General features: G+C 51.3%; 1 protein-coding gene across 1 annotated transcript in view; it reads right to left on the bottom strand.

The window, feature by feature from the left end:
- Positions 1-12,500, bottom strand: part of gabbr1a (gamma-aminobutyric acid (GABA) B receptor, 1a) — a 76,131-nt gene that overhangs the window by 19,925 nt on the left and 43,706 nt on the right. The window contains exons 14-16 of the mRNA XM_080426011.1: positions 11,024-11,269; positions 10,528-10,591; positions 9,079-9,156 (exon numbers count right to left, since the gene is read on the bottom strand). Of these exons, the coding sequence (XP_080282137.1) occupies positions 9,079-9,156; positions 10,528-10,591; positions 11,024-11,269 (388 nt within the window). The remainder of the gene's footprint in view (positions 1-9,078; positions 9,157-10,527; positions 10,592-11,023; positions 11,270-12,500) is intronic.

Genomic DNA, 12,500 nt, shown 5'->3' with positions numbered 1-12,500 from the left:
CCCCTCTACACCAAATCTGCTTGCGAAAATAACCACAAATACAAATTAAGGCTCTGTTCCATTCTGGTCAAACTGCTGATATTGTGCATGTTGGCTCACTGGTCCATAGTTCCTTGAGGGAGTTCCAAATGACCAAATGGACCCGTAAGGGGGGGTACTTGAAATCAAAAAGTTTGAGAACCACAGTGCTACACTAAATGTAACAGAGCCTTAATTAGTATAATTGGTAATACCTGTGAAGGAAGTAAGGAGGAGGCCCAATTTCCGTCCAATGTGGCTGCTGTGCATAGAGCCTATTATCCAACAAACCAGTTTCAGGGGTCCATTCTTCAGCAATGGGTTTTGTTGGAAAAAACACATTAATGAGTTGAAATAATCCATTATGTGTGTGTACTGTACAGTATGTGTGTACGCACATGTGTTGTTCTTTTTGTTCGTGTTACACAATGAATGACATTGTGTAAGAAAAATATGATAAATGACAATGAGAGTGAAAGTAAGCAAGAGAGAGTGAGAGTGTGTGTGTGAATTTGTGTGTGCGTGCATGCGTGTACGCAGTCCGTTGAAGTGGCGTGTGTTTGCACTATTTAACCCATTAAGACCGGGAAAGCATCTGTCGTTTTGGATTTTAACCACTTTAACCATTATCTTATACTTTGGCTATTCAAAAATAGCAGATACACAAGCTCTTTGTTTTTTGCAAATCTTTGAATATATATCTTTTAAAGTGAACATTTGTAACTCAAATCTTTGCTTTTGGGGATTCAACAAATGTTTTTTGGTGGTGCAAAATTATATGTATTTGGCCACGGACCCCCATCTCAAAATATGCTGTTCCAGGGACCCCCCCCCCCAGGAGCAAAGATTTTAGTTAAAAATGTTCGCTTTAAATATATATATATATACAAAGATTTGCACACGTTTTCACGATTTTTCAAAAATAGCAGATCTACAAGCTCATAAAGAATAAAATAATGGTTTTAAGTGGTTACACAGATGCGTTCCCGGTCTCAATGGGTTAAACCCTCCTCCGTCCTTGATCAGGGAATCAGGACAGGGTGTTGCCATGGAGACCCAGCTCCGTATCAGTTGCCACAGCGATTAGAAGAGCCGAGTTGAAGCGGTTGTTAGGGGCGACCGCGAAGAGAGTGAGAAAGTAAGGGAGGGAGGTGCCAAGTAAGAAGTGTAAAAAGTAACATTTAGTACAGTTAAGGTTGCATTCACTCACAGTACAGTAACAGCAAGTACTGTACTTTAAGTACAATTTTGAGGTACTTTTACTTTACTCGAGAATTTCTGTTTCTTGTCAATTCTCCGTAACATACTCACTATGGGATATCACCGCCCCCTGGCGTTGATGCAGAGCTACATACCATAAACTCCCGGGCCATTCATTGGCTGAGAAGGGTATGTCACGTGTCCGGTAGACCGGAAGAGGTATAAAACCTCTTGCGTGACGTGGCTCATCCTCTTTCGCTTCTCTGCATGGCAGATGCTACAGCTACGAGACATCGTGACAACGTGACAGCGGGGCTTCGCCGTCGTTCAGCGACGTCTCCGACGACGGCAGCGCCCACAGCATGGACGAGGGGGCGGAGGAGGGTGAGATACTGTCGTTCCAGGGGGCTGCCGGAGCAGCCGCATCCAGCCCTCGTCAGGACGACGAACTCGGGGCTTGTGGCGGTCAGCTGGGGCCCAGCTGGCCGGACGCCCAGGAGCTGGAATCCGATCCCGCGAGGCGCGACGAGCCGGTCTCGGCGATCATCGACAGAGCCTTGCTCAGGTGTGGTCTCGTTCGCCCGATGGAGGAACGTGCATCCTCCACCGGGCAAGAGAACGAGTACCAGGGCTTGGCTCCCCAGGATCCGCGCGCGCAGCGGTCCAGGAAAGTCCCGGCCGCGCTGGGTTTCGCCAACGCCCTCATGTCCACCTGGGAGGTGGTCCATTCGGAGCCGCATCGGCTGGGTTTCCCCCTCGAAGTGGTGGACGCGCCAAAATGGGGGCTCATCGCCTGTCCTCCCATGGACGCCGTCCTGGCCCAGGGCATCATGGACCAGCGTCATCCAGTGGCCCTTACTCCCGAACCGCACTTCACCGATCCCCAGGAAAAGGCGATATCCGTGGCGGTGAAGAAGGCGTACAAGTCGGCAGCGCTGGCGGCGCGCGCGCTGAACATGGTCGCCATTCTCCAGGGCTCAACAGCTAAGCGGCTAGGTGAGCTACAAGAGGCGTGGGGCGACGACGCTGAGGAGCTGGAGGCTCTTCAGCAACTGACCATTAAGGTCACTCGCCACGCCACAGCCTGGGTGGGAAAGGCCATGGCGGACAGCGCGGCGATTGAGAGGGCTCGTTGGCTCGGTCTGGCCGTCTTCCGTCACGAGGTGGTGGACGCAAAGAAAAGCGTCATGGCGCTGCCGCTGAGGCCAGACAACCTCTTCGCTGGAGCGTCGGAGTTTCTCCGAGTCTCCACCGACTCACGAAAGGCCCAGAGGGAAGCCGCGGCGGGGGTTCTGGAGCCAGCCCCTCCTCCGTCTGCGAGACCCCGCAACGAGAGGCCCGCGGGCCGAGGTCGTTCCTCCTCCTCTCGCCGAGGGTCCAATACTTCCCGCTCCTCTTCAGCCCAGGCGAGCTCGCGGGAGAGACCGCCGAGCAGCGCGGGCAATCGTGGCAGGGCTTCCCCCCGCCAGCCACCCGCCTCTACCAACACACACACCGTAGGAAGCTCCAGCCGACCTCCACGTCGCAACACAGGAGGGAAGCCTCGTGGCGGGCGGGGTAAGTGACATTGTCTCGCCGGTGCACAGACCGGCTCAGCCCGCTGTTCCGCCGTTCGTGTTGGGGAAGAGGACCGTGGCTTTTCAGGCCTCGTTGGACAGAGTCGAGGACGGCTCCACGAGTGCCAAAAGACTTTGTTGTGTTCAGAGTGTGGACGATTTATGTGTGCAGAATGTGGACGTTTTATTTGTGCAGCGCAATGTTTCAGTGAAAAGTGCCCTGTATGTATCTCCTTTTTCTCTGCCAAAGAAAATAAATGCACCGAATGTTACAAACAGTCTCGTTCTTTCACATGGCATAGGGCCTTGGAGCAGAGGGGTCCCCGTCTCGCGGGCCCCTCTGTTCCAGCGCCCTTACTGTATGGGCCAACAAGGCCTGGGGCCCCCGATTTCCGGGGCTCCAGGCATTGCTGGGGGTCCCCATGTGCATGCTTTAAATCTATGTCGTCTTCCCATAAGCCCAAAGTGCCTGGAGCCCCCGTTTGCCGGGGCTCCAGACACTGCTGGGATACACTCTGTGAATGCATTAAGTCGATACCATCATTCCATGAGCCCACAAGGCCGGGAACACCCGAACCCCGGTGTTCCAGGCATTGTTCGGACAACATCTGTGCATGTTTTGGGTCATATGAAGGCAATCGGAAAGGTATTAAACAAACCGACGCCGCCTTTGTCCACAAGAGGGCGCCAAAGCGCCAGTGGAACAGGGTCACGTCGGTTTTGCCTTTCGCCTCACGGGCTTCCGTCTCACAGGATGCAGCGAAACGCCACTGTGGACCGGAAGTCTTTGAGTCAGACGGAGCGGGCCTCTGTCTCCGCCATTTTGGAGGGACAGATGCCCCCTCTCTCGCAACGCGTCACGATGGGCGGGCCACGTTCGCTTGTAACAGGCGACAACGCATCCCTTACGGGGAGGAGGGTTTTGTCGCCTCACAGGCTTCCGTCTCCCAGGTTGCAGCAGCACGTCACTGTGAACCGGAAGTACTTGGCTCAGAAAGGGCGGACCTCGGTCCCCGCCATCTTGGAGGGACACTTGCCCCCTTTTTCCATGGGAACAGGCGGCCGGCGCGAGCGGACAAACCGGATGTTGACGTCAGTCACCTCAGGGTTAGCACCGCCGGCGGCGTTAGCAACAGCGTCACTGCTCCCCATGGCAACCGTCCCCATAGCGACGCTCCCACTCTCCGGGCGGCCGGTGACGTCACCGGCCAACCCGCTCGCTCGTTGTGTGGAAGAATGGAAGCTTTGCAAACCGAATCCTTGGGTATTACGCACAATACAGAAGGGTTACAGGTTGCAATTTTCCAGAAAACCCCCAATGACGGACAAAGTGTTGTTTTCCAAGGCCACAGGTCCAGCGGCCAGTACTCTGAGGGAGGAGGTTGCCTCCCTGTTGAGCAAAGGCGCTGTCACGGAATTACTTCCGAACCAGAACCGACTGGGTTTCTATTCGAAATATTTTCTGGTGGCCAAGAAGGGGGGGGGGGGTGCGACCCATTCTGAACCTGAAGGGTCTCAACAAATACCTCACGGTTTTCCTTTTTCGGATGCTGACAACCGCTGCGCTTTTACGCACCGTGCGTCTTGGGGACTGGTGGACGAGTATCGATCTCAAGGATGCTTATTTTCACATTCCAATCTACCCACCGCACAGGAAGTTCCTGCGCTTCGGGTTCGAGGGGAGGGTGTACGAGTACAATGTCCTCCCGTTTGGAATGTCTCTCAGCCCCAGGGTGTTCGTGAAATGCACGGACGCAGCCGTGGCTCCACTGAGGAGGCAGGGGATCCGGTTGTCCACTTACATAGACGACTGGCTCCTGGCGGCGGGCTCGAGAGAGGAGGTGATGCGACACACGCGCGTGGCGGTCGCTCACCTGACGTCCCTAGGTTTCATGATCAACGCCAAAAAGAGCGTGCTGGTTCCGTCTCAGCGGACCACCTTCGTAGGGATCCTGCTGGACTCGAACACGCTCATGGCGCGCCTATCCCAGGACAGGGTCGACAGCTTTTTGGCGTGTGTGAGATCTTTCCACGTGGGGCGTCCAGTCAGTTACAGACTGTGTATGCGGGCGGCGGGTCTCATAGCCTCAGCCATACACCTGGTCCGCCTAGGCAGACTCTACATGAGACCTTTCCAGCGGTGGATGTTGGCGCTAGGGATCCCATCCACTATGGGTTCGCGGAAAGTGGTGGTGCCTCCACGGTGCGTGGAGGCTCTCAGACCATGGTCACAGGCGCCCTTTCTGACCGAGGGGGTCAGTGTGGGGGTTGTGACGTCACGGATGGTTATCACCACGGACGCCAGCCTGACGGGATGGGGGGCCGTCCACGAAGGACGCTCGGCCAGAGGGGTGTGGGACTCCAGTCTACGGGAGGCTCACATCAACTATCTGGAACTGATGGCGGTTTTTCTCGCCCTCAAACATTTCGAGGCTCGCATCCGCGGTCGTCACGTCGCTATCAGGACGGACAACACCACGACCATGTGCTATATCAACAGGCAGGGGGGCTTGCACTCCCAAGTGTTGGACAGCCTGGCGTGCAGACTGACGCGTTGGTGCGATTCGCATCTCGCGTCGATTCGAGCTTCACATGTGCCGGGTCTCCTGAACAGCGGGGCGGACTTACTGTCCAGGGGCGAACCCCGGTACGAGGACTGGTCCCTCAAGCCGTCGGTGGCGGACCTGATCTGGGCCAGGTTTGGCCGGGCGCAGGTCGATTTGTTTGCCTCCGAGGGGAACGCGAAGTGTTCTCGCTTTTTCTCGGTGAGGGTGGGGGACCGTTCACTGGGCATGGACGCACTAGCCCACGACTGGCCGGACGAACTGCTGTATGCGTTCCCGCCACTGGACCTGATCCCCTCAACACTGGAGAGGGTGAGACTTCAGGGTCGGTCAGTGCTGCTAGTGGCTCCGGCATGGGGCGTGTGGAGGTCGGAGATAACACCTCTCCTCTACGCCGAGCCTTGGCCCCTCCCGCTGTACAGGGACCTACTACGGCAGGGAGGGGTCGACATCTTCCACGAGAGACCTCAGGACCTAGACCTGTGGGTTTGGCCCGTGAGAGGCAGACTTTGACTTCGTATGGCCTGCCCCCTGACGTGGTGGCCACCATCCAGGGGGCAAGGGCCCTTTCCACGAGGTCCGCGTACGACGACAGGTGGAACCTGTTCGTGGCATGGTGTCTGAGTCAGTCACCGCCGGTTGTGGCCTTTCGGGCCCCGGTACGCAGCGTCCTCATGTTCCTGCAGGAAAAATTGAGGCAGGGTCTGGCTTTCTCGACGATTAAGGTGTATCAGGCGGCCATTTCCGCGTGTCACGAAGGTCTCGATGGCATGACGGTTGGCCAACACCCGATGGTGCGGGGGTTCATGAACGGCGCCAGGCGGGCCAGGCCGGTCTCTAGGGCTCTGTTCCCGGCCTGGGACCTGACGGTGGTGCTGGGGGCGCTTTGCCTCCCACCGTTCGAGCCTTTGGAGTCAGTGGATCTGAGGATCGTCAGCCTCAAGACGGTTCTTTTGGTTGCCCTGACTACAGCCAAACGGGTCAGCGACATACATGCGCTCTCGGTGAGTTCGGAGTGTATGAGGTTCGTGGGTGACGACAGTAGGGTTTTGCTTAAGCCAAACTTGGCGTTTGTCCCCAAGAACGGAGTGGTCACCCAGACGCCGGTTGAGCTGGTAGCTTTTCATCCGCCGCCTTTCGCTTCAGCGGAGGATAGGCGGCTACACTGTCTTTGCCCGGTAAGGGCTTTGAGGCTCTACTGCCAGAAGACGGTGGCCGGCCGATCGTCGTCGCAGCTGTTTGTCTCCTTCGGCCCGGGGGGTCAGAGGAAGGCAGTGGCTAAGGCGACGCTTTCTAAGTGGATTTTGGATGCCATTAGGCTGGCCTACGTCAGTGGTGGCGTTCCAGTTCCAGAAGGACTGAAGGCTCATTCTACTAGGGGAGTGGCTGCTTCCTGGGCCCTCTCCAGGGGGGTTTCGGTCCAGGAAGTGTGTGCGGCCGCAAACTGGTCGTCACCTTCAACGTTTGCGGCTTTCTATAGCCTGGACGTGGCAGCAGCGTCAGTGGCGCATGCTGTCCTAGGGGTGGCGGCTGTCTCTAGTTAGAATGGGGGAAGCTAGGCTGGTTTGTGTTTTAACCTGCCTTTTTTCTCTTCCCTATCTTCCTTCTCTTGAAGTCCCCTCGGGACCACCTGTGGTGGGTCTCCAGGGGGGAAGGGCCCCTGTTCCTTGTTTTCACTTAAGGAACGGTGGTGTGTCCCCTACCTTCCTTCTCTTAAGTCCCCTCGGGACCACCTGTGGTAGGTTCCCAGGGGAGGAGGGCCCTGTTTCCTTGTTTTCACTTAGGGGACAGACTTGTGTCTGTCCATTAGTTGAATAAGGCAGACTTGGTCTGTCAGGGTCCTTTTATTGACATCATATACCGCACCCCGGCCCGGAGGGCTGGGGCGCCCGTGAGGCCGAAGGTCACGTCCAGGGGGACGGGGCCTTATGGCTAGGGGGCGTGCGGACCTGAGATTCGGTATGGCTATAAGCCCAGGGGGGTTTATGCATCCCATAGTGAGTATGTTACGGAGAATTGACAAGAAACTCAGGGTTACGGATGTAACCCCGGTTTCTTTAGAATTCGGAGTAACATACTCACCTAACACCCCTGTTTGTGTGCATCTGCATGCAGGAAGCGTGTTAAAGAGGATGAGCCACGTCACGCAAGAGGTTTTATACCTCTTCCGGTCTACCGGACACGTGACATACCCTTCTCAGCCAATGAATGGCCCGGGAGTTTATGGTATGTAGCTCTGCATCAACGCCAGGGGGCGGTGATATCCCATAGTGAGTATGTTACTCCGAATTCTAAAGAAACCGGGGTTACATCCGTAACCCTGAGTTTCTTGATACTTTAATACTTCTGCTCCACTACATCTCACACTCAGAGGCAAATATTTTACTTTGTAACGGGTTACTTTGCAGTTACTTAATTTGCACACATTTTCAAGATTAAAAAAAAAAAATTAGCAGATCTACAAGCTCATAGCACGGCACTCGGTGCCGTGCTATGAGCTTGTATATCTGCTATTTTTGAATAGCCCAAAGACATCTAAACTGGGTTCTGTCAGTGAGCAGTGGACCAAGCATACCCCTGCCACAGATAAACATCTACAACTAAACTGAGTCAACTCCAAAACACCCAGGAAATCAATACGCTTTTATCGACCAATAAAGATGACACCTCTGTCCCTGTTTGGACCCCAAAAAAAATAAAATCCAATCAGTTCACAGCAAACAAACAAACAAACAAACAAACAAACAAACAAACAAACAAACGTACTTATGATACTTTAGAAAGCGAACCAACTTCAGCTTTTCCAGAATTCAATGCACCAAATGTCAACTCTGTCACAGGCTGAACTGTTGCCCTGAGGCATTGTCCGCCAGCCTTGAGATATACATGCTGCCTACATACATACAGGTCACTGGTAGTTGACACCCCCCCCCCCCCCCCGCCCCTTTCTGGGTTCAGTTAAGCCCTGGTAACAAATAATTTCCTTAAAAGCCTAAAAAGCGCCTCTCTGTGGGCCTCCAGCAGCATGCAGGATTGATTATTGGCCCAGTCGGTCGAGGCTCAAGTGTGTCACCTCTCCAGGGAGGGATGGGCCAGTAAACAACTACAGAATTGGTCCTGGTCTTGGTGGCTGAAGAAAATCAACAGTAATAGATTTTTTCACAGCAGACTGTAACATGGATAGTGTAGCACTCAAGTCTTAGCTTCCCATGCACAGAGTGAAAGAGAAAGCAAAGCTGTTGGGTTTGTGTGCTGTAAGCTAAGGCATCTCAATATAGAAAATGACACAGGACAAAAGACATATTCTTCTTCTCCTCAGACTGGGCAATTGAGCCAAGAGCTGGCCTGTATTTGCCTCAACAGCGTCAGATCGTTGTGCATCTGCTGTGTTGTGACATTTTAACACGTGCTGAATGGTGGTGGCTGTGCGAAGGCGCTAATTTAGGGTGAGAGCGAGCGACTCATCCCAAATGAATGGCTTCATCCCAACTAGCGGTTAATTTGTCGTGATTACATGTCATTTAAAGAGAGTAGTCTAAGTTAAGCGCCCAGAGGTCTAATGTGAGAGCAGAATGATCTAACAACGCTGACTCACGGCATGACGGAAACACAAACACACACACACACACACACACACACACACACACACACACACACACACACACACACACACACACACACACACACACACACACACACACACACAAAGCTGAAGGAAATGTAATCAGCTATCACCCCACCTATCCAGACGTCAGTGCCGAACCAGGAGAGGTTCTTCTGGGAACTGTCATAGTACCCGATCTTCTTATAGCTGCCTCCTAGATGAGTGAGAGATTGAAAGAGAGGCAAGGGATAGATGGGGGGAGGGGTGGGTTGGTCGGTAGATGGGGAGAGATTAAAAAAAAAAAAAAGTAAGGTTCAACTTCACAGCCTAGGCTCAAATTAAATGAATTCACATAATTTATTTTTTGCTGCCTTTCCCTTGGAGAGAGCAGGAGAGAGTGACAGAGTGTAATCAAAATGGAAAGAATATAGAGAGAACTAGAAAATGAGAGAGATCAATTTGTAGGCCGACTGTTCATGTCATTTAATCTGAGGTGCTCAGGTCCGGATTATAGTAGATAAGAATTAATAGATTAATAAGAATGCAATTCACTATGTCTCTGAAGAAGTGTTCAAAGGAGTTGAATATGTTATCTAATACTGCAGTTTTTATTAGATGCTTTATGTTTACCGTGTCGCCCTGTCGCCCTTTTGTCGCTATATTCTTCAGTTCTTTTTCCTTGCTTTAGTTTGTGTGAAAAACGGAATGAACGTGTTCATTTAAATGCTTACTGGAGGGTGAAGACTGAAGAGTAGCATGTGTCTGTGTCTACTTCAAGTTGGCGACGCTAAGTTAGCGAGTGTTGCGCTGAATTCTGTGACTGGAGCTCTTATGCACATTCAGAGTATGGGAAGGCTTTGCGAACTGCCTATTGGCATAAAGGACAGCCAATGAGGAAAAAGTCACGACTAGCGCAGTGACTGGAACTGGATATAGACCAGCTTGCTTCACAAGCTAGTAAAAAAGAGAGAGTGTCATTCTTGACCAAGAATACTGATCAGGCCCTTGACTTATTCAGGAATTCAAGTCAGGTTGTCTCATTGTAGACGTCAAATTGCTTCGACACCATAACAGGAAATATGAGACTAGGTGCGTGGGAGGAGGGGGGATTATAAATTCTCATCCTTTAGGACACCAAAAAGAACAGAGGTAGAAAATAATCCCCAACCTTATCCTGTGCAGGAGAAACTCATTAAGTCGGCGGTGACAAATAGGGTGCCATTTCCAGAAACGGCTTAAGACAAAGGCTTGAGCCCAATTACACTGAAGCCTTGAATCAACACATTTCTGCATCAAGCCCATTCGTTCGCATGAGCAATTATGTGACATTGAGACCAATTGCAGTGAAATCCCACTGTAGCAGTCCCTCCCAAAAAATAATAGGTTTCGCTTTGTAACGAGCACAGGAATCAATATGTGAAAAATACAGTCAGCAATGATCTAATTGATGAATGAGTGACATTTACTTCTCAGACCACCCTTCTGCAACAGGAAGTCTATGACAGAGTGTGGCCATGAGGGATTCAGTGTAGAATGGCATCTGTGGGAGGACAAAAGACTGAGATAGCAGGGTCATTTATTTTACCTTGCAGCTGTTCAATAAGTGTCATTGCCATCCTGGAACCCTGGGCATCAAACACCACATGGCCCTAGGGCATAAATAAATAAATGAATAGAAATACTTTTAGTTAGTGTAACAAATTTTGCTCTAATCTCACCAGTTCAACTTAAATGACTCAGTCTTATTTAGTTGCTAACACCAACAGCATAGTGAGATATTTGCAGTTCTTGAAAATCAACATCTAGAATAATGCATTATGACTTTATGCTGAAAAAAACTCATATTGTTTTACAAATGAGGATAAGTATCATATTAACTCACCCCCCCCCCCCCCCCCACACACACACACCTTAAGCCTAATGTATTATTTGTCGTATGACTGTGTTGCTAGCCGAAAATAACATATTTTCGGCGAGTGGCACGGATGTATGATGAAGCATGTACATTGTACAGCATGCCACTAGCCATATCCTACACTCAACATCCCCATGTTCCCATCTACTGCTTTTCCTGCACTCACCGACACCCCTTCAAATGAGCTTGTGTTGAGTGCCCTGTAGATCTCTGAGGTGATGTCATGGTTGTTGTAGTTGAAGTCCTCCAGGCGCCGGCCCTTGGCCGTCAGCGGGGCCACGGTCTTGTTGAGGGCCAGAGCCAGGGCCCAAATCGCATCATAGGCTAGAGGGGCCTCCTGGAAGCCACCGGTCTCCTCCGGGTGTATCCCACCCAGCCGAGTCATCAACGCTTGTTGGAACTCGTGGGATGTCTGATTGGGAATGAACAAGGTACAGGGAGAAAGTAATCCTTGCCTTAGCCCTAACTTTATCTAACAATAGACATATTAAGCTTTAGATTTCCTGGGGCACGGCTCAGCTGCCGACCATGTGCAGCTGGCTTGGTGGTGGTTTGTTTTCCAACATGAAGCCAAAGGCACATTTCCACATTTGACACAAAGACATTACTACATACCATTCTGTTAAAATTATTTTCAAGTGTACAAAATATTGTCCTTTGACTTTACGACTCTATCAATATAAATATTGCAATACTTTGCGTTATCTCCAAATGCAAGCTGAGATGCATGTGTGACAGGAAATAATAACCAATCTCCAAGGTATGAAATGTCTGAGGTCAATTACACTTCCAACTCAGCCATGTCAATTACAGCTCATTGAAATTCCAGCCTGGCATTTGGCATTAAAACCTGCCACAAGCTCCCGGAGACTAGCTGACAGTGTGCCATCGCAGACAGTTCAATATTGGAACAGTGGCGTCATCTGAGCACACTTTCTGGCGGAAATATGCCAATTCTGTACTTGGAAATTGAATTTGAATAGACTGCATGTGAATGGGAACTGTGCCTGTGGGTCTTATTATTGCTGCGGGGAGTTGATATGGTACCTCAACACCTAATCCGCAGGTAGCGTCAGGTACAGTATGCATATAAACAACAGCTGCAGATAAGGAGCAAGGGAGGGATGCGGAGAGGAGGAGAGGAGGAGAGGTAGTCGAAGGAAGAGGGAAAGGCGAGGGGGAGATGAGCGGTAGGGGGTAAATTGCAGGTTTGAAGGAAAGAAGCATAAAATTGAGAAAGAAGGGATGAAGAAAGACAGGCAAGCAGAGGAGGAGGAGGAGGAGGAGGAGGAGTTAAGACCTCTACACACTGTACGATATTTGAAATGGTCGGCGAGTGAACAGATCGTTAAGCATTTCACATTGCACGAGTTTCTCTCTTGAAATCGGGCTAAATATATCGTTGTGATTCTCGCACGATTGATTGGTCGGCGACAGGGGTTCACTGATTACAAGATATTTCACCACGGTGCGATCCCGACCCAATACATACATTTGTTTTTATTCAAAACGTCTCACGAAAACGTGAAAGGCTCCCGTGATATATGCGCGAGACCGAGACAGGACGCTAATGATTGACATTAAATAATTCTCAATTTCTCTGTATTTCTCTCTCTCTCTCTCACTCTCCCTCTCTGAAACAA

The sequence above is a fragment of the Gymnoscopelus braueri genome (genome assembly GCF_963280865.1).
Source record: "Gymnoscopelus braueri genome assembly, chromosome: 4".
Lineage (NCBI taxonomy): Eukaryota > Metazoa > Chordata > Actinopteri > Myctophiformes > Myctophidae > Gymnoscopelus > Gymnoscopelus braueri.
This window is presented reverse-complemented; position numbering and strand designations above follow the sequence as displayed.